Here is a 22,209-nt window from a genome sequence, read left to right on the forward strand (position 1 = left end):
CTATTCTGGCCTCCCAGCCTGAGCCTGGTCCCTAATATATTCTCCCCTTTATCCATGCACCATTTTCCCCTCACGGAAGTCGCTCTGCCTAACTTGAATCCGAGCCGCGCAGCGCCTTCACGCCAACTCAATCCATGCAGCTGCACTTTCCGTGGGTGGTTTTGCTGGGCCAACCCGACCCCAAAGCAGCCCTCCTCCCTCTCGAGCGGTAGGGCTGAGATTCGCTCGGCTCCCACGCGCGTGGGCCGAGTTCCAGGCTGAGCCTCCTTCCTCAAAGAGAAAGAGTGAAAAAGACAAAGAGCGGACTGGGGAGCCGAAGAACCCGGGGTTCGGAGAGCGCTGCGTAGAACCGGGGCGGCCCAAGTGTGGAGCTTCGGGCGGGTAGGAGTCTGAGGGCTGGGGATCGAACGGAGGGAGGGGATTGGACGCTGGAATGCGAAGGGGGCGGAGAGAGAAGATTGGGAGGGGCGGGGATAAAACCCGGGACTAGAATATCCCGAGAGGCAAAGGCGAGACAGAAATTGGGGTTCTTGGATGTTGGATAGTCAGAAGCAGACAGGAGCTGTGAAGGTCCGTCGACCCAGCTGTGGCCTCGTAGCACTGGAACTGGACATAGGCAAGTGGGAGGCATGGGTCCGGAGCTCTAAATCGGGGGTCGCCCCGTGTACTCCCGCTAGGATCAGATCGGCAGACCCCTGACTCAGCGTGGTAAGTGCCGGACTTAGAGCGGCCCGAGCTTCTGCTGGAGCTGGAGGATTGTGTCGGGCTGGGAGTGCGGGCCTCTCCATCACCTGTCCTCGACGCTCGCCTCTGCCCTCAGCCTCCGCATCCCTGCCTGCGAGGCATGCGCAGTAGGGGTGCCCCGCCCCCGCTCATCCCTTTCAGCCCCGGAAGGGGGGAGGGGACGTTGGACCACCCCAGAGAGGATGGCTTGATGGAGAGCCCCCTCCCAGCTGCCCCCTCCCTACACTCCCCTCCCAGCTCCCTGGAGGGGGAAACGGAAATGGTGTGGAAGATGCCAGCGTCCGGCAGGTGTTCATTTCAAATGGGTTTGGGTTTAATGTTTTTCCCGAGACTTCGCAACTCACGCTGAATTGAATCGGTTTTCCGCCCCGAACCCCGAATCTTGAACGTCCTTTGGGGAGGGGGCACTGTCCCCGTCACGTTCTCAGAATAGCCGCAGAAGAGGTTAGAGCGAATTACCCCTCCTGCCTCTCTGTGCGTTCAATTGAAGTCCCCCCACACCAGCGTCTAAGGCCAGGACCCTCACGACCCCTCAGGTGGTTAGGGAAGGATAAGCTGGCGTCCTATATTCCTGGGTCTGCGGGGGCGGAGGGGGGGTGTCTGGAGAATGACCGTCTGTCCTTCCCCACCCCCAGGGCTGGAGTGTGACATGGCCGAAGCGCACCAGGCCGTGGGTTTCCGACCCCCGCTGACCTCGGACGGGGGAGAAGTGGAACTCAGTCCCCCGTTGTTGCAGGAGATCTACCTCTCCGGACTGCGCTCCTGGAAAAGGCATCTCTCCCGTTTCTGGGTGAGGAGGGCTGCGCCTTGGTTTCCTTCCGGGAATACAGTTACCTGCTTCCGGGATGCTGGAGCCCCACTTCCGGCATCCTGGTGGTCATCCCTTCTGGGAATTTTGATGTCCACTTCCAGGACCCTTTAAAGCCATTTCCAGGTTCTCCGTGGCTTACTTCTGGGATCCTAAACCTCACCTCCTGGGAACCCTCATTCCTCTCTCCCTGGACCCTCTCCCCACGCCCACAAACACCAATTTCCCCTTACCTCTGGTGCATCTAAAAAGACCAAAAAACAAACAAAAAAATAAAATAAAAAATAAATTAAAAATAAAAATGGAGTTCCCGTCGTGGATCAGTGATTAACGAATCCCGCTAGGAACCATGAGATTGCGGGTTCAATCCCTGGCCTTGCTCAGTGGGTTGTGGATCTGGAGTTGCCGTAAGCTGTGGTGTAGGTCACAGACGCGGCTTGGATCCTGTTGCTGTGGCTCTGGCGTAGGCCCACAGCTACAGCTCCTATTTGATCCTAGCCTGCGAAACCTCCATGTGCTGCAGGTGCAGCCCTAGAAAAGACAAAAAATAAAATAAAATGATCAAAAAAGATTAAGAATGGTGCTCAGCAGATGGGATAAGTGATTGAATAGGTGCTCTCTCCTCTCTGCAGAACGACTTTCTCATAGGTGTGTTCCCTGCCAGCCCACTCAGCTGGCTCTTCCTCTTCAGTGCAATCCAGCTTGCCTGTTTCCTCCAGCTGGATCCTTCCCTAGGACTGATGGAGAAAATCAAAGAGTCGCTGCCAGACTGGTGAGGTCCCCCACTTCAGCCCAGGAACCTCCTAATCCCTTTCCCTCCACCCAGTAGGTTTCCCTATCAGCATGATACGCCTGTTAAAGAAAAGTAATCTGTGAGACTTACTCGCAGTCAGATTAATAAAGGTATGGCAGCAAGTAAAAGGAGGTGATCTCCTCTCTTGTGTCTGCACATTTTCCATCCTGGCTGCTTTTTTTTTTTTTTTTTTTGTCTTTTTAGGGCCACACCAGCAGCATATGCGGGTTCCCAAGCTAGGGGTTGAAATGGAGCTACAGCCTCCTGCCTATACCACAGCCATAGCAACACCCAGATCCAAGCCGCATCTGCAGCCTACACCACAGCTCTCGCAGCAATGAGGGATCCTTAATCCACTGAGTGTGGCCAGGGATCAAACCCACAACCTCATGGTTCCTAGTTGGATTCGTTTCTGCTGTGCCACGACAGGAACTCCATCCTGGCTGCTTCTTGCTAAGAGGGATGGTGACAAACTGGACAATGTCTGGGCACCGCGATGTACCATGAGCTCTGCTAATCTAGCTGTGTAATCTTAAGCAAGAGACCTCACCATTCGTGTCAGGGTCTTTACCTGTAATATGGACGTAATAACAGGTGTTTCCTAGGGTGGTTGGAGGAATTAAACAAAATCTTGCCTGGGGAATATTCAGTACAGTGCCTGATGGTTATTACAGGGGAGGGACTGAATTAGTATAGTTTTTGGGAAAGGTCTGGAAACCAAATGTGGGTAAAATGGCACATTCTAAATCTTGGATTAGTCCTTCTGGGGAAGAATGTTCAAATTTTGTGCAGACAGCCTCAAAGGGCAGACCCAGGGTCAGAAATAGAGATTTCCAGAGAAGCTAGATTGACCCAGTCTGCAGAAGGGAAATGATTCGCCCCAAGTCTTCCAGGTAGGGTTTTCTCAAGTTCACTTGCAACTTTGCAAACGTGTTAACTTACTGCAACTTTAGACCAGTGTCTCTTAAGCTTGAGCTTGTATTTAAATCACCTGGGGAGTTCCCACTGTGGCTCAACGGTAATGAAGCCAACTAGGATCCATGTGGACCCAGGGTCGATCCCTGGCCTCGCTCAGTGAATTAAGGATCCGGCGTTGCTGTGAGCTGTGGTGTAGGTTGCAGACGAGGCTTGGATCTGGTGTTGCTGTGGCTGCGGTATAGGCTGGCAGCTGTAGCTCTGAATCGACCCCTAGCTTGGGAACTTTCATATGCTGAGGGTGCATCCATAAAAAGAAAAAAAAATAGCCTGATTGCTGGGCCGAATGTCAAGAGATTCTGACTTAGTAGGTCTGGGTGGGGCCCAGGAATTTGCATTTCTAACAAGCTTCCAGGGCCCCACTTTGAGAACCACCACCTTAGAGTATAATTTGATATCTGGTATGTTGCTGTAGAAATACCAGCTCCCATGTATTAAATACCTCTCAGTTTCTATGGGAAGCGATTTGAGAAATGTGCTGTCTCCATAGTCCTGGGGGGAGGTGGTGGGTGAACTGAAAAATCACACCTAGGAGGAATCCAGGGATCAAGTGAGGCCAGGGATCAAACCCGAGACCTCATGTTTCCTAGTTGAATGGGTTTCTGCTTCACTCTGACGGAAACTCCTTTTTTTTTTAAGGAGGAAACTTAATTCTTTTGGCTGACCCACATTCGGAAGTTCCTAGGCCAGGGATCGAACCTGCTCCACAGCAGTGAGAGTGCTGGATCCTTAACCACTAGGCCACCAGGGAACTCCCCTGAATATTTTCAGACTGACTCAAATTCTTTTTTTTTTTTTGTCTTTTGTCCTTTGAGGGCCATACCTGTGGCATATGGAGGTTCCCAGGCCACAGCCACAGCCACAGCAACGCTGGATCCGAGCCACGTCTGCAACCTACACCACAGCTCACGGCAACGCTGTATCCTTAACCCACTGAGCGAGGCCAGGGATCAAAGCCGCAACCTCATGGTTCCTTGTCGGATTCGTTTCTGCTGCACCATGACGGGAACTCTAGACTGACTCAAATTCCCACCTGCCAAAAGACCAGAGTCAGAGAATGTTTGGATGGACGGCCACTGGGTCGGGCAGCTGGAGGTGGGGGTGTTCTGAAGGCCGGTCTGTCTTTCTCTCCCTCCTCCAGGGGCGCACAGCATCACAGGCTTCGAGGCATCCTGGCGGCTGCGCTGTTTGCTTCATGTCTATGGGGGGCCCTGATCTTCACACTTCATGTGGCCCTGAGGCTCCTTCTGTCCTACCACGGCTGGCTCCTTGAACCCCATGGGGTCATATCCTCACCCACCAAGACCTGGCTGGTATGGGAGGGGCAGAGCCCTGCTCAAGCCCTGTCTGCCCCATTCTCTCTGTGGGTTCCCACCCCCAACCCTCAACACCTTGGTCCAGAGCTGCAGCAAGGAGTTTAATGAACCACTAATTAACTTTGGAGTTCCTGTTGTCACTCAGCAGATTAAGAACCCAACTAGTATCCATGAGGATGCGGGTTCGATTCCTGTCCTCGCTCAGTGGGTTAAGGATCCAATGGTTTTTGTGTTTGTTCATTTCGCTTTTTTTTAGGGCCGCACCCACAGCACATGGAAGTTCCCAGGCTAGGGGTCCAGTTGGAGCTGCAGCTGCCGGCACCACAGCCACAGCAACACCAGATCCTTAACCCACTGAGCAAGGCCAGGGATCAAACCCACATTTTCATGGATACTAGTCGGATTCCTTACCCGCTGAGCCACAATGGGAACTCCCATTAAGGATCCAGTGTTGCCTGAGTCGTGGTGTAGGTTGCAGATGCAGCTCATGTTTCATGTGGCTGTGGCTGTGGCATGGGCTGGCAGTTCCGATTCGACCCCTAGCCTGGGAACTTCCATATGTCGCGGGTGCGGCCCTAAAAAGCACGAAATAAAAAGTCAGCGCTAATTCCTGCTTTCTGCCAGGCTCTGGTTCGCATCTTCTCCGGCCGCCACCCAATGCTCTTCAGTTACCAGCGCTCCCTGCCTCGCCAGCCTGTGCCCGCTGTGCAGGACACCGTGCGCAAGGTGGGCCAGGTACCCGGGATGGGCCGGGAGCTGCCAGGCACGGGGCGTGCCCTACCCTCCTCCCCTCCTTGCCTCTCAGTATCTGGAGTCTGTCCGACCTGTGCTCTGCGAAGAGGACTTCGAGTGGATCTCGGCCCTAGCACAGGAATTCCTGAAGCTGCAGGCGTCGCTGCTGCAGTGGTACCTGCAGCTCAAGTCTTGGTGGGCGTCCAATTATGTGAGTATAGCGGCCTGCAGGCTGACGTTCCGAGCCTACCTCCTAGCCTGAGTTTTAGGAGGTCCCGCTGTGGCACAGCAGGGATTGATGCCTTCTCAGCAGCACTGGGATGCAGGTTCGATTCCCATGCCTGGTATTGCATAGGTCTCAACTGCGGCTTGGATCTGATCCCTGGCCCGGGAACTCTGTATGCGGTGGGGAGGCCAAAGGAGAAAAAAAGAATTAAACATAAGTAAGTAAAATATACATAATATGGGAGTTCCAGTTGTGGCTCAGCCAGTTCAGAACCCAACGAGTTTCCATGAGGATACAGGTTTGCTCCCTGGCCTCACTCAGTGGCTAAGGATCCAGCATTGTCTCAAGCTGCGCCTTAGGTTGCAGGTGCAGCTTAGATCCCACGTGGCTGTGGCTGTGGCATAGGCCGGGGGCTACAGCTCCAGTTTGACACCTAGCCTGGGAACTTTCATATGCCACCGGTGCAGTCCTAAAAGGAAAAATATATAGAGAATATTATGTTCTTATAATATGTAGCTTATATGTGTAATACATAACACATGTTATATGTGATATATTTATATTAAATATAATATTTAATATATTATATTTATATATTAAATATAATATAAATATATTATAATATATTTATATTACGTATGATACATGTATATATTATACATATTTTTTATATGTATTAAAAAAAGCAAAAAGAAAAAGTCCGTTAGACACAGTATCCCCATTCCCACGTCCCTGAAGCCCCAGGTAACCTCTGTTTTCCTTTCTGTCTCTATGAATTGGCTTATTTTTGATTTTTTGTCATAGCGGAATCATACACTATTTGTCCTTTTGTGGATTGGGTTTTTGTTTGTTTGTTTGTTTGTTTGCCTTTTTAGGGTCACACCCACGGCCTATGGATTTTCCCAGGCTAGGGGTTAAGCCAGAGCTGGAGCTGCCGGTCTCCACCGCAGCTCACGGCAACGCCGGATCCTTAACCCACTGATCGAGGCCAGGGATCGAACCCGCGTCCCTCATGGCTCCTAGTCAGGCTCCCTAACCACTGCACTGTGACGGGAGCTCTCTAGTTATCGACTTTGGGGCCACCTTCAGTGAGCTCCACCCTCCCTTTTTTTTCCCCTTTTCGAGCCCCATGCTCAGCATGTAGAATTCGCAGGCCAGGGACTGAATCAGAGCCACAGCTGAGACCTCGGCTACAGCTGCAGCAACACCAGGTCCTTAACCCACTGCACCACAGTGGGAACTCTCACCTCCCTTTTTGACAAAGAGAAGTCTTGGGGGGCTCCTCCTCACTCCCCCGCCACCTTGGCCCCTGCCATCCCAGCAGTGTGTCCCTCTGCCTCACCCCCAGGTCAGTGACTGGTGGGAAGAGTTTGTGTACCTGCGCTCCCGGAACTCACTGATGGTGAATAGCAACTACTACATGATGGTGAGAAGGGGAGAAGGAGGTTGGGAACGGGGGGTGGGGTGGGGGATGGGGTTCAGGGTTCCCTGGGTCTGGAGTCGGGGAAGGGGGGGGTCTGGGTAGACTGCAGGCTTTAGAGTTAGTGACCTGAATCACAGTTGAGAATTCACCGCCTGGCTTTCTGCTGGGATCAAGTCCTGTGTTTGGGCTCAGTGGCCCCATCGGGGGCACAGCTGACCACAGGCGTCCTTCTGTCCCCTCGCCGGCCCACAGGACTTCCTGAACGTTACACCTACTCCCGTCCAGGCTGCTCGTGCAGGGAACGCGGTCCACGCCCTCCTCCTGTACCGCCACCGCCTGAACCGCCAGGAGATCTTTCCGGTAAGAGGGCTGCCCCCCACCACTGGCCCCCCCCACCACTGTGGGCCTGGTCCCCAGACCACGGAGCCCCATGGGTCCGGGGTGTCAGGTCACAAGCCCGAGGTCTCCTGCAGACATTGCTGATGGGAATGCGGCCCTTATGCTCTGCCCAGTATGAGAAGATATTCAACACGACGCGAATTCCTGGGGTCCACAGAGGTGAGCCCCCCTCCCCTCCTCCCTAGTGGCTAAGAGTACCATTCCCTGGAGCCGGCCTGCCTGGGTTCAAATCTCAGCGCCATAGCTCCTAAGCTGTGTGACCTCTGGCAAGTAATTACCCTCTCTGAGCTTCAGTTTCCTCTTCTCTACCTAATAAAGGTTATTTCGTTTTTTTGTTTTGGGTTTTTGTTTTTTTTTGTTTTTTGGCCATGGCTACGGCCTGCAGGAGTTCCTGGGCCAGGGACTGAACCCACGCCGTAGCAGTGACAACACAGAATTAATGGTTGTTATTCTTATAACTCGTCACCCCCTAGACCACATCCACCACCTCCGTGACAGCCGACACGTGGCCGTCTTCCACCGGGGCCGATTCTTCCGCGTGGGGACACACTCCCAAAGCGGCCTGCTTTCCCCAAGGGCCCTGGAGCAGCAGTTCCAGCGAATCCTGGATGACCCCTCTCCCCCCTGCCCCCACGAGGAGCATCTGGCGTCTCTGACCGCGGCTCCGAGGTGACAGAGGGTCAGAGGGTTGGGGGTCCTGACCCACCGCCAGCATCTGGAGGTTGCGGGGCCTGGTGGAGGCTGGGCAGAGGGGAGGCTGGGCCAGGTGGAGGCTGGGCAGGGTGGAGGATCAGCCTAGACTCAGACATGTCCCTCGGCAGGGACATGTGGGCTCAGGTGCGGAAGTCCCTGAAGACCCAGGCAGAGGAGGCCCTGGAGGCCGTGGAAGGGGCCGCTTTCTTTGTATCACTGGACTCTGAGCCCTTGGGGGACGCTGCAGGGGACACTCCTGAGCCCTCGGGGGACTCCGCAGCTTCCCTAGATGCCTATGCCCATGCCCTGCTGGCCGGCAGGGGCCATGACCGGTGAGTCAGCCCCACCTGTGACCCCCAGACCCAATGCACTGAGATTTTGCTGATGGGAATATAACCTCCTGGAAGATTCCCCCCAAAACCTGGGACCCCAGATCCAGAACTGCATGATTAAGGACCACCAAGCCCTGACCTGGACCCTCAAACCTTGAGAAACTAGACCTGAGACTCCAAACTCAGAATCTCAGACCCAGGGACCCCAGATCCGAGGACTAACAAGTGCCAAGCCTGGGACCACCCCCCCAGACCCCCAACCAGACCTGGGGACCTCGGTCTCAGAACCGCAGACCAGGTAATCCTCAGACATTAATGCAGGTGCCCCAAACCCAGGACCTCAGACTTGAGACCCCCCCCAAAAAAACCTAGAGCTCCTTAGACCACTTTCTAGACACCTACAAGGTACCACTCTGATTTCCAAGGTTCCGGGCACTGCCCACCTAATCTCTTGGTGCCCGGAAGCCCTGAGCCTTTGTCATCCCATGCTCTCAAAATTCCCGAAGTCCCCAAACCCAAGACACATCTCGGAGACCATGAGGACTGCCCCCTTCTTAGGGATCCCTACCCAGGGCCCCCAGCCCCTATCCCCAGATCGCTCCACCGCCCCGAGTTCCCTCCATTTGCACAGAGAGCCCACTTTCCTCCTGGCCTGACCCTTTGGTGATGGCTCGGAACCCTCCCCCCACAGCTGGTTTGACAAATCCTTCTCCCTAATCATCTTCTCCAACGGGAAGCTGGGCCTCAGCGTGGAACACGCGTGGGCAGACTGCCCCATCTCAGGACACATGTGGGAGGTAAGGCAGCCAGGACCCCCCACCCTGGGCACCATCAGCCCCATTTCTTTCTTTCTTTCCTATTTTTTTTTTTTTTAGGGCTGCACCTGCGGCATATGGAGGGTCCCATACTAAAGATCCAATCAGAGCTGTAGCCACCGGCATACACCACAGCCACAGCAACACAAGATCTGAGCCGTGTCTGTGACCTACACCACAGCTCACCGCAACACCGGATCCTTAACCCACTCAGCGAGGCCAGGGATCGAACCCGCAACCTCATGGTTCCTAGTTGGATTTGTTTCCACTGTGCCAGGACTGGAACGTCTATCAGCCCCCTTTCTAAAGATCTTCCTCTCCAGGGCCTTCAGGTCAGAGGAAAAATGGAGGCTTGGAGAAAAGCAGAGACCAGGAGTTCCCATTGTGGCTCAGCGGGTTAAGAACCCAACTAGTATCCCTGAGGATGTGGGTTCGATCCCTGGCCTCGTGCAATGCGTGAAGGATCTGGTGTTGCCACAAGCTGCAGCCTAGGTTGCAGATGTGGCTCAGGTCCGGCATTGCTGTGGCTGTGGCTGTGGCTGGCAGCTGCAGCTCCAATTTGACCCCTAGCCTGGGAACCTCCGTATGTAGTGGGTACAGCCCTAAAAAAAAAAAAAGAGAGGGAGAAGGAGAAGGAGAGGCAGAGACTGGACAAAGGGCCCCCAGCAAAAAAGTGTGTTTGGAGAGTTCCCACTGTGGTGCAGTGGGATCAGGGGTGTCTTGGGAGCACTGGGACTCAGGTTCAATCCCTGGCCTGGCACAATGGGTTAAGGATCCAGCATTGCAGCTCGGATCTGCTCCCTGGCCCAGGAACTCCATATGTCGATGGAAGCCAAAAAAAAACCAAGAAGAAGGATCGAACCCGCGTCCTCCTGGATCCTAGTCGGGTTCATTAACTGCCGAGCCATGATGGGAACTCCCAGTGGGTGCTAGTATTTGCCTTGCTTTCAATGAGCATGACCCCAGGAACCCACCTGTGACCACCATAGGTTTCTGTTTCTCCAGGATCGTCTCTGACTCCCTTAAGAAGAGACTTAAGAGGGAGTTCCCTGGTGGCTTAGTGGGTTAAGGACCTGGAGTTGTCACTGCTGTGGCACAGGTTCAGTTCCTGGCCTGAGAACTTCTGCCTGCCCCAGGCAACACCAAAAAAAAGACAAAACAAAAAAAAACAGGTCCCTGGTTAAAGATGGCCATCGGGGAGTTCCCGTTGTGGCTGAGTTGTTAATGAATCCGACTAGGAACCACGAGGTTGTAGGTTTGATCCCTGGCCTTGCCCAGGGACTCTGACAGCTTCCATTTGTACACAGTTCACTCTGGCCACAGAATGCTTTCAGCTGGGCTACTCGGCAGATGGTCACTGCAAGGGCCATCCTGACCCATCGCTGCCCCAGCCCCAGCGGCTGCACTGGGACCTTCCAGACAAGGTGAGGCCAGGTTTCTAGGCCTCTCTTCCGAGTCCCCAAATTCTCAGCTTTGACTGTAAGCTCATCTCCACCCCAGTCTCAACCAAAAAATCAACTCCACCCCTAACCCCAACTCCAAACCCACACTCACCTCTGAATCAAGTCAAACTCACTCCAACTTCAAACCCCTATCTTTAACCTATACCCATCCCAACCACATCCGCAACTCTAATCCCAAACTAATCTTTTCTCAACCCCCCAACTCCGTGCTCACCCCCTCAACCCCAAGCCTATCTCGATCCTCAACTTCGAGTTCATTCTATCCCTACTCAAACGCGCCTTCATCCTCACCCCAGACTCATCTCCATCCCCCAGCACCAACACCATTCTTCAGCTGATCACATCTCTGGCCCCAACTCCATCCTCAACCCCAATAGTGTTCCATTCCCAACCAGGGCACCAACCCCATACCCGATACTCCAACTCTAACCCGGTTCATAGCCGCCCCCCCCCCACCCCAACCCCATCCCACGCCACCCCCAATTCATATCCCCTCCTATACCCAACACCAAGTCCAGTCCTCATGCCCAACCTCACTCCCTGTCCCCACCCTGACCCCATCCCCAACCCCAGCCTCCTTCTGATGGTCCCTGCCATCAATGTCCCCATCTTTAACCGAGGCCTCCAGTTCCACCCTCGTCTTTGTCCCCTCTTCCGTGTTCTATCCCCACCTAACTACGTTCCCATCCCCACCAGTTCCATCCCTCCCCCCATCTGTAACCCCAGCCATTCCTGCCTCCCTCCTTCTCTGGCAGATCCATCTATCCATCTCTCTAGCCCTGAGGGGAGCCCAGGCCTTGGCTGAAAACATCGACTGCCACGTCTTCCCCTTCTCCCACTTTGGCAAGAGCTTCATCAAACGCTGCCACCTGTCTTCAGATAGCTTCATCCAGACGGCCTTGCAGCTGGCCCACTTCCGGGTCAGTTGGGTTCCCCATCCCAGCCTCCTCTCAGGACCTCAGTTCCCCTGGGCCCCCAAGAAACTGCCTCATGGACCCCGTCAATGACTTCTTGGTTATTGCCATGATGGGTCTGCCATCTTGATTTCTCTCCCAACCGCATGGTCCTGACTGGGAGGAGGCTGGAGGGCCAGACAGAGGTGGGTCAGGTCTGTTGAGACTTGCCGGAGCCTAGATGACCGGCTCCTCTTCTCCTTGTCCCCTAGGACAGGGGTCAATTCTGCCTGACCTATGAGTCAGCCATGACTCGCCTGTTCCTGGAAGGCCGGACAGAGACGGTGCGTTCTTGCACGAGGGAGGCCTGCAGCTTTGTGAGAGCCATGGAACACCAAGAGAAGACAGTGCGTGTGGGCCTCGCTGGAGGCTTGGGTCATTTCCACACACCCATTCATACATGTAAAACATTCAAGGAGCACCTTCTGAGGTCCAGGGTCCGTGATGGGGCAGGGGAGGACCCAAGCCTGGTCTCTGACCTCACGGAGCTCACGGATGGGGGGAGACATCCACGCGGATGCGAGGTGGTTCCGCAGAGTGTGGCACATGCTCTAATGCCCGGTCACACACAGGGGGGAGCACCCAAGAGGGAGCCCTGGTTCTGTACAACGTAGGTCTCTTGAGTTTCTGTGTAACCTCCATTTGTGCCAGGCCTCATGTTCCCTGGATAATGTCTCTGCTCAGAACCCCCAGGGCCCTCTGTTCCCTCCCCCTCCTACTCACGAAGTATTGTGGTTCAGTGGACAGAGTTTGGGCCCTAGAGTCAGACGGCCCTGGGAACACACCTGATTCTCCCTTGCTGTGTGTCCCTGGGCAAGTGACTTCCCCTCTCTGTGCCTATTTCCCTTCTGCAAAATAGAGTTGACATCTCTGTCTCGTAGGGATGTTGCAAGCTGGGTTGAGGCCGGGGGTGTGACAGGCCCCAGCAGTAAGCCCACTTCCTATCTTTCCATGCCCTGTGGGTGCCCTCTCTGGGAACCCCAGGACCCACAGTGCCTCGCCCTGTTCCGCCTGGCGGTGGACAAGCACCAGGCTCTGCTGAAGGCAGCGATGAGCGGCCAGGGGGTCGACCGCCACCTCTTTGCTCTCTACATCGTGTCGCAATTCCTCCGCCTACAGTCGCCCTTCCTGAACCAGGTTGGGGTGCAGGGAAAGGGTTAAAGAGGGAAGCGCCAAACCACGGAGAAGGCAGGCACTTTGGGGCAAGGAGGGTGAGGTTGAAAAAAGGAGGTATCAGCAGAGGAGAGAGTTAGGGAGCAGGGTGGGGGTGGCGCAAGAGAGAAAAGGAGAGAGCGCCTTGGGAGAGGGGGCGGGACCAGAGAGAGGAGGGGCGGGGTCTGCGGCAGGGAGGTGGTCCCTGAGAAGAAAAGGGTGTGGGAGAAACGGGAAGGGCGTGGTCAGAGCGGAGGGGCGGAGTTGGAGGTGAGGGGAGAGGGCGGGTTCGGGGAGAGGGGCATGGTTAAAAGGTGAGCAGGAGTTCCCCCTGTGGTGCAGTGGGTCAAGAAGCCAACTGCAGTGGCTTGGGTCACTGCGGAGGCGGGGCTTAAGTGCACCTGCTGGTGCCGTGGGTTAAAGGATCCCGTGTTGCCACAGCTGCGGTGTAGTTCGAAGCTGCGGCTGGGATTCCATACCTGGCCCGGGAACTTCCTTATGCCAGGGATGCGGCCATTAAAAAAAAAAAAAACAAAAACGGATTTCCCGTCGTGGCTCAGTGGAAACGAATCTCACAATCATCCATTTGGATGCAGGTTCGATCCTTGGCCTCGTTCAGTGGGATAAGGATCCGGCGTTGCCGTGAGCTGTGGTGTTGGTCGCAGGCGCGGCTCGGATCTGGTGTGGCTGTGGCTGTGGTGTAGGCCAGCGGCTGTAGCTCCGATTCGACCCCTAGCCTGGGAACCTCCATATGCCATGGTTGCGGCCCTAAAAAGACAAAAAAAAAAAAAAAAAGGAAAGATGAGTAGGGTGAGGTTGCGCGAGGGAAGAAGGGCAGAGCCACAGGCTCATCAGATTTAGAGCCAACAGGCAGTTCAGCCAAAGGCACGCGGACCTGCAGGTCTGTTGGTATTTATTGCACATGTGACCGACTCCTGTCCCTCAGGTTCACTCGGAGCAGTGGCAGCTGGCCACCAGCCAGATTCCTGTTCAGCAAATGCACCTGTTTGACGTCCACAACTATCCGGACTACGTTTCCTCTGGTGGTGGATTTGGGCCTGTGAGTGGACCTGGGTCCTAATGGAGGAGAGGGCTGTGGGTCTGTGCTCCTGCCCAGTGGGGGGGAGGACTGGGGGGGGGTCTATGTTGTCCCTTCCCCTGTCCCTCTCCAGGCCGATGAGCATGGCTATGGTGTTTCTTACATCTTCACTGGGGAGGACACGATTACCTTCCACATCTCTAGCAAAAAATCAAGCACGAGAACGGTAAGACTAACCCACGCTCGCCCCCCTTCTTTTTTAGGGGGGCCCTTTTTCGGGCTGCACCCTCGGCATATGGAAGTTCTCAGGCTAGGCGTCGAATCGGAGCTACAGCTGCCAGCCCACACGGGATCTGAGCCGCCACAGCTCGCCGCAACACCGGATCCCCTGCCCACAGAGTGAGGCCAGGGATCGAACCCGCATCCTCATGGATGCTGGTCAGATTCATTTCCATTGTGCCACATTCCCTCGCCCCACCTTTCCTCAGGACTCCCACCTCCCTCCTCTCCTGCGGCCTAGGAATCAAGACTCCCATCCTACCCTCCAAGGCCATGATCCGAGAGTCCCAATCCCCAACCCCCTCATCCCTCAGACCTAGGAATGAGTCAGGGACCCCAGCGTTCTTGTTTCCCAGCCCCTGGGAGCTCCTCTTCCAGCTTCCTCTGGACCCATTTCTCCTTCCAGGACTCCCGCCGGCTAGGCCAGCACATCAGGGATGCATTGCTGGACGTGGCAGCCCTATTCCAGGAGGGGCAGCATCTTAAGCGCCGGGCCTGAGGTTTGGGGGAGGACATGGGCTCTCCCCTGCCACACAAGGGGCTCCAGGGCCCCTGCAACGACCACTGACTCTTGACACCTTCCAGAGGGGAGCGGGTCTCTCCAGGAACTAGGGGGCAGGTCTCTACAGCTGGGCTGGTGCAGGACGGAGGCAGCCCGTTCGGGTTTGGAAAGCTGGCATCTAGTCTAATAAAGATGTGTGAGCTGGGGGTGTGGGGTCTGCTGTGCTCTTGGGCTGGGCAGGGGCGGGAGAGGTGAGGGGCAAGGTGGGAGAGGAGAAGAGTTCCCATCCGTCACCAGGCTCCACCACGAATGCCTGGTTCAATCGCCACACCCGCCGGAACCCCAACATCTGCCCAGTTTCCTGCCTTTCCCGCCCCAGTCACATCAAAGCCGACCGTTCAAGGCCCCTCCCAGTCAGACAACCCCACAAGCGCGATGAGCTGGGTTCCTGCTGCCCCAACACCAACTGCCCACTTGAAAGTGAAAGGCTGACAGTCTCCGGGTGGATCCAAGACTCTTATGACTTGTAGAAGCTGCCCGCATCCCTAAGTTATGACTCATCTTCACAGGCGGCAGGGTTGCATCCGTCTGTGCCTTTCTCCTGTAATCACACCTGTGATCACACCTCCTACCTTTATCTTTTTTTGTCCCAGCATCTTTCTTAGTAGGACCCTTGCGGTGAAACTGAGCCCAGCCAAATAATCCAGGATTAGCTTCCTGTCTTGAAAGCAACTGATTAGCAACCTTAATTCCATCTGCATCCTACTTCCCCTTTGCCATGCAGCATATACAACATATTCACAGGGTCCAGGGGTTAGGAGGTGGGCATCTTTGGAGGACCCATTGTTCTGCCCACAGGGGCACCGATGGAACCAGACCAGCCATGAGTTGAGAAGTAATGAAACTAGGGGGAAGGTCATTGGGCTGGCGGTATGTTTCATCATAGTGTCCTACTGTTTTTCCTTTATTTTTATTTTTGGCTCGTGTTCTTTCTGGCATACCCATGACACGCAGAAGATTCCCAGACCAGGGATCAGACCCATGCTGCGGCAGTGACAACGCCCCATCTTTAGCCCATTGTGCCACCAGGGAACTCTTCTTTGTCATTTTAAAAATTGAAGTATCTGGAGTTCCCATTGGGGCTCCAGGGTAACGAACCCGACCAATATCCATGAGGATGCGGATTGGATCCCTGCCCTTGCTCAGTGGGTTAAGGACCCTGCCTTGTGGTGAGCTGCGGTGTAGGTCACAGATACAGCTCAGATCCCAAGTCGCTGTGGCTGTGGAGTAGGACTACAACTGTAGCTACGATTTGACCACTAGCCTGGGAACTTCCATATGCTGCAGGTGCAGCCCTAAAAAGAAAAAAAAAAAAAATTTGAAGTATAGTTGATTTGCATCGTTGTGGTAGATGTTAGCCTTTTGTAGAAGCCTCAAAATCCCATGGCAAAGGGTGAAATGAGTGAAAATCCTGCTCAAGCTTTTCCCTCCTCTGTCCGCGCATTAGGAAGAACTCCCCACTGCAGCCCTGCCCAATACAGGCTTGAGTGGGCGCAGGTGCTGGTGCAAGACTGGTGAATGTCACTGGGGTCCGATCACCTGTGTATGCAGCCTGTATGTGTCCCCTGGACCTGTGTGCGCCTGATCTAGGCTCCACCTTCTAATGGATCACTGCTGAATGTGCCCAAACTGAAATAACTTGGGGGTTCCAACAGAATAAACGCATCATGGGCCACGCAGGCTGCGTTCGGAGGCTCTGCCCGGGCACGTCCGGGAGGAGGGCGCTTGGCTGCGCTGGTTTCACATCTTCAAGACACACTCAGCGCCCACATGCTTTTCTTCAGCCAATTCACGGAAAAAGTGGCCCATCCCTTTTCGAGAGGTAGGTGTAGGAGGCCGGCAGATGCGCGTTGACCGGGCGGTTGCTGGCGGCCTCCATCTGGGTGAAATCATTCTGATGAACCTGGGAGCTCACCGTTGGTCGGTCAGAAGGAGCTCAGCTCAAAAAATAGCTTTGGCTGGTCCCAGAGACGAGGACAGCTGAATGGTTGGTTCTGTGAGGCTTGAGACTGCAAAATAAGTTTGGAGGGTGGTGGGAGGTGGGAGGCTGGAGGAAGGGGCATTACTGGGTCTGTTGGGTCGAAACACCGTGGAAGCAAAAGACAGATCCCTGAGACTGCTGCCTCCACTCTTAAAAAAAACATGCAGGAAGTTGTGGCTCCGTGGGTTAAGAACCAGACTAGTATCCATGAGGATGCGAGTTCCATCTCTGGCCTCACTCAGTGGGTGAGAAAGCATGTGGCGTTGCTGTGAGCTGTGGTGCCGGTCGAAGACTCAGCTTAGATCCCAAATGGCTGCGGCTCCTATTGGACCCCGTGGCCTGGGAACTTCCGTAGGCTGTGGGTGTGGCCCTAAAAAGACAAAAAAATAGACCTTTTTTTAAAAAAGGGAAGGAAGCATAGGAGCAAAACATCATGACATTGGATTTGGCAATGACCCCTCAGCTTGGCTGTGACAGCTGAAGCACAGGCAATAAAGAGAAAGTAGATAAGTGATACCACATCTAAATGTTTGTGTTCTCTGCATCCAAGGACACCATCAGTAGACTGAAAAGACACGATGGGAGAATATATTTGCATCTCATATGTCTGATAAGGAATTAATATTAGATGTGGGACCTTACTCCTCCAACCCAATCAGAACAAAAAACAGCCCCCTGCAAAAGTGGGCCACAGACTTGAATAGACATTTCTGCAGGGAAAAGATACAACTGAGCCCATGAAAAGATGTCCCTGGCAGGTTGCCAGGAGCGGGAGGAGGGGGCAGGGGGGAGGGAGGAGGTTTTGTTTAATGGGTACAGTTTCTGTTTGGGATGCTGAGGAGCTCTGCAAATAGTGGCAATGGCTACTACTCCATGGTAGGTGTAATTAATGTCACACTAAAATATGGTTACCATTGGGCTTTTTTTTTTTTTTTTTGGTCTTTTGTCTTTTTAGGGCCACACTGGTGGCATATGGGGTGGCTAGGGGTGGAATCAGAGTTGTTGCTGTCAGCCTACACCACAGCTACAGCAATGCGGGATCCAAGCCGCATCTTCGACCTACACCACAGCTCATGGCAACACCAGACCCTTAACTCACTGAGCAAGACCAGGGATTGAACCTGTGTCCTCATGGATGCTAGCCAGTTTCATTTCTGCTACGTGCCAGGCCTTCTTAAGCTTGGGTCTGGAGCAGCATCGCGTCACTGCTGCCACATTCTACTGGTTAAAGCAGGTCACTGGAGCACATTGAAAGGAAGGGACAGACACAGGATGTGAATAGACTAGCCCAGTAGGTGTATGTGTTTCTATGGCAACCTGCTTGAGGGGGGGAGTCCCTAGTTCCTACTTTCATGGTCACAGGAGATAATCCCTATGGTGGAGGGGTGCTTTTGCACTGTCGTTTCAGAGACTTTCCTGGACATGTAGCCCAGGGCCCACTCCTGCAACCCTTCCTGATGTTCCCGAATCTGGACTCACACTGTTCCACTGCATGGCAGGCCAGTGAAGCAAGAGATGATTTGCTGGGGCAAGGAATAGTGACTCTTTTTTTTTTTTTTTTTTTAATGGCTGCCCGGTGGCCTGTGGAGTTCCCGGGCCAGGGATCAGATCCCAGGCACAATCACTACCTAAGTCGCAGCTGCGGCAAGGCCGAATCCTTAACCCACTGTGCCAGGCTGGGGATTGAACCTGTGTTCCAGGACTCCCAAGAAGCCAATGATCCCACTGCACCACAATGGAAACTCCAGAAATAGCAACTTTATTTGGAAAGCCAGTAGAATGAGAAGGTGGATTCCTGTCTCCATTTTCCTCCAGTTAGTATTCAGGCTTCTTTGATACTGAAAGGGGAGGGGGTGTGGTTGATTGTTGCAAACTTCTTTTTTTTTGTCTTTTTTTTGCCTTTTCTAGGGCGGCATATGGAAAAAAAAAAGACAAAAAGACAAAAAATAAATAAAATATTCTTTCCATTATGGCTTACCCAAGGATTCTTTTTTTTTTTTTTTTTGTCTTTTTGCCATTTCATGGGCCGCTCCGGCGGCATATGGAGGTTCCCCGGCTAGGGGTCTAATCAGAGCTGTAGCCACCGGCCTACCCCAGAGCCACAGCAACGCGGGATCCAAGCCGCGTCTGTGACCTACACCACAGCTCACGGCAATGCCGGATCCTTAACCCACTGAGCAAGGCTGGGGATCGAACCCGAAACCTCGTGGTTCCTAGTCAGATTCGTTAACCACTGTGCCACGACAGGAACTCCCAAAGATTCTGAATATGGTTCCCAGTGCTATGTAAGAGGACCTTGCTGTTTATCTGTTCTATATGGGATAGTTTGCATCTACGAACCCCAAACTCCCACCTCCCTTCCCCTTGGCAACCACAAGTCTGTTCTCCTTGTCCATGAGTCTGTTTCTGTTTTGTAGATAGGTTCATTTGTGCCATATTTTAGATTCTGCATATAAGTGATATCATACGGTATTTGTCTTTCTCTTTCTGATTTACTTTGCTTAGTATGATCGTCTCTAGGTCCATCCATGTTACTGCAAATGGCATTATTTTGCTCTTTTTTATGGCTGAGTAGTATTCTATTGCGAATATGTACCATGTTTTTATCCATTCTTCCGTTGATAGATCTTTAAGTTGTTTCCATGTCATGGCTATTGTGAGTAGGGCTGCTGTGAACATAGAGGTTTGAATTATTGTTTTGTCTGGATATATGCCCACGAGTGGGATTGCTGGGTCATATGGTAATTCCATTTTTAGTTTGAGAAAGCTTCTTTTTGCATCTGTTAATTTTCTCTCTCTTTTTTTTTTTTTTGGCCACCCCATGGCATATGGAGTTCCTGGGTGGGCTGGATTAGATCCAAGCCACCGTTGTGATCTCCACCTGCAGCAACGCTGGATCCTTTAACGCACTGTGCTGGGCAGCGGGAACTCCTGCATCTGTTGATTCTCACTTACCTCCAGCTCAAAATAATCCTTATGTTAAAGTGGTACATTTGGGGCTATATTTCTGATCCCTTCATTGCCACAGAGGTCCTAAAAATTCCTAGAAAATGAGATTCCTTGAGTGATGAAAGTGTTTTTCGGCTGCTAGGGGAGTGGCTCTTGGCTGAGGGGCCTCTTGGTAGTTTCAGAATGGGGCCTGGTCACCAAGAAGACCAAGTGATGATTAAAGTTTTAAGATTGTCTACTCTACGCCCTGGCCTTTGGGGATGGGAGAGGGGCTGGAGATGGAGGTCAGTCACAGTCATTAGTGGCCAATGATTGAATCAATTGTGTGCGTAGGTAATGAAACCTTCATAAAACCCCTAAAGAAAAAGGGTTTGTTGAATTTCTTCTTCTTCTTTTTTTTTTTCTTTCTAAAGCCACACCTACAGTATATGGAGGTTCCCGGGCTAGGGGTCAAATTGAAGTTGCACCTGCTGGCCTACGCCACAGCCACAGCAACACCAGATCCAAGCCATGTCTGCCACCTACACCACAGCTCACAGCAATGACAGATCCTTGACCTACTGAGCAAGGCCAGGGATTGAACTCGTGTCCTCATGGATGCTAATCGGGTTCGTTAACCGCTGAGCCCCGACAGAAACTCCAAGAACTCTTTAAAAGCCATATATGGGTCTTAACAGGGACTCTGCATACCATCTTTCTTCTTTGCCAGCTGGCTGTGTTAGACTCTGCCGGTAGGGGGCACCAGAGAGACTGTAGAAACCTGGAGGAAGCAGTAAGACTGGGCTCTTCCTGTTTGCTTTCTCTTGTTTATTTCCTGTCAGTTTCTTGTTCCCATTCGCATTACCCAGCACAGCCTCTTTATCCCAGCAGAGACAGTTCCTTCCTGTAGCAGCTGCTGAATCTAGTTTACAGGGTTTGTTTTTGTTTTTGTTTTTTTCCAAATCTTGCACACCCTCAGAGATGCCATCCGCATGTCAACAACCTTCCAGAGAAGATTCTAGTCCCAGGTGGTCCTCTGAGCTCAGACACACCTGCACCAGCAGAGCAACACCCACTCCTCGTTGGCTGACTTTCATCTTCAGTGAGGCTCTCATCTAAGTGTTTAGTTTTCCTCATTCTAACCCATATCCTTTGTTTTTTCTGCACCAGGAGGTTTAGCTACTTCCGGTGGTTACTACCACCATGATACCCTAGGGCTGTCATGTTGCCTTTCCAGTTGCCTAGTTACCAACCCTTTATACCTAGCAACATTTCTTTGTTTCTTTTTTTGGCCATGCCCACAGCCTGTGGACATTTCTGGGCCAGGGATCAAAGCCACACCACCGCAGGGACCCAAGCCACTGCAGGGACAACACGGGATCCTGAACCCACTGCACCTCAAGAGTACTCAAATAACCCTTTTTTTTTTTTTTTTTTTGGTCTTTTTGCCTTTTCTGGGGCCGCTCCCTCGCCATATGGAGGTTCCCAGGCTAGGGGTCTAATCGGAGCTGTAGCCACCGGCCTGCACCACAGCCACAGACACTCTGGATCAGAGCTGCGTCTGCAACCTACACCACAGCTCACGGCAACAGCAACCTCATGGTTCCTAGTTGGATTCGTTAACCACTGAGCCACAACGGGAACTCCCTCCAATAGCCTTTCTTTACATGAAATCATCTCTGTTAAAATAACTGGTGTGATTTCTGTCTCCTGAAGATACCTTGACCAATGCCAGTGTTTGCAGCAGGAAGCGGATTCTCAAAAATGGGGTTTGGGGGATTGTTTAGTTGGTTTCTAGGGTTCGAACCCTGTAATGATCTCCTGGCTAAGAGGTAGGATGCTCGTAATCCACAGTCTGAAGTGGCATCGTGGGAAGTCATGCATTCGCACCACGTCGAGGTGCCAGTGAATGGGGTGACTTGGGGGTTGAGTGGCTGCTGCATTCACCACTATGGCACTAACAACAGCCGCAAGGACAGAGTGTTCAGTGGTTTCTTCCGAGTGCCCTCCCTGACATGCTTTTTTTTTTTTTTAATATATGTTCCTTATTTTCCTTTTTTTTTTAGGGCCGCACCTGTGGCATATGGACATTCCCAGGCTAGGGATTCAGTCAGAGCTGCAGCTGCCAGCCTACACCACAGCCACAGCCACGCCAGATGCGAGCTGCATCTGTAACCTATGCCGCCGCTTGTGGCAATGCCAGAATCCTTAACCTCCTGAGTGAGGCCTGGGATCGAACCCGCATCCTCATGGACACTGTGTTGGGGTCTTAACCCGCTGACCCACAACGGGAACTCCAGGACCCCTGACATGCTTAATGAAGGAATATTATGAGCATAGATCTTTATTTTTTATTTATTTTTTGTCTTTTTGCCATTTCTTGGGCTGCTCCCGTGGCATATGGCGGTTCCCAGGCTAAGGGTCTAATCGGAGATGTAGCCGCTGGCCTACACCACAGCTCAGGGCAATGCCAGATCCATAACCCACTGAGTGAGGCCAGGGATCGAACCCGCAACCTCATGGTTCCTAGTCGGATTCATTAACCACTGAGCCACAAGGGGAAGTCCATGAGCGCACCTCTTTAAACTCTCAGCTC

The 22,209-nt window shown here is 53.1% G+C and overlaps 1 protein-coding gene across 5 annotated transcripts; it reads left to right on the forward strand.

The window, feature by feature from the left end:
- Positions 1–37: 37 nt before the first annotated feature.
- CPT1C (carnitine palmitoyltransferase 1C) lies at positions 38–14,850 on the forward strand. Of its 5 annotated transcripts, XM_047790094.1 has the most exons (19): positions 488–708; positions 1,380–1,534; positions 2,185–2,324; positions 4,462–4,633; positions 5,261–5,362; positions 5,442–5,579; positions 6,943–7,020; positions 7,270–7,377; positions 7,491–7,575; positions 7,890–8,085; positions 8,238–8,441; positions 9,133–9,238; positions 10,564–10,680; positions 11,475–11,639; positions 11,885–12,019; positions 12,657–12,809; positions 13,771–13,884; positions 13,997–14,089; positions 14,549–14,850. In XM_047790094.1, exons 2-19 carry the CDS (start codon positions 1,394–1,396, stop codon positions 14,639–14,641), a joined length of 2,340 nt encoding a protein of 779 aa, XP_047646050.1. In that variant the 5' UTR covers positions 488–708; positions 1,380–1,393; the 3' UTR covers positions 14,642–14,850. The 5 variants fall into 5 exon arrangements, with proteins under 5 accessions (XP_047646049.1, XP_047646050.1, XP_047646048.1 ...); XM_047790093.1 differs by lacking the exon at positions 488–708 and adding an exon at positions 38–381 and having other exon boundaries at positions 13,997–14,850; XM_047790092.1 differs by having other exon boundaries at positions 13,997–14,850.
- Positions 14,851–22,209: the final 7,359 nt, after the last annotated feature.

Source organism: Phacochoerus africanus, chromosome 8, assembly GCF_016906955.1.
Source record: "Phacochoerus africanus isolate WHEZ1 chromosome 8, ROS_Pafr_v1, whole genome shotgun sequence".
Taxonomy (NCBI): domain Eukaryota; kingdom Metazoa; phylum Chordata; class Mammalia; order Artiodactyla; family Suidae; genus Phacochoerus; species Phacochoerus africanus.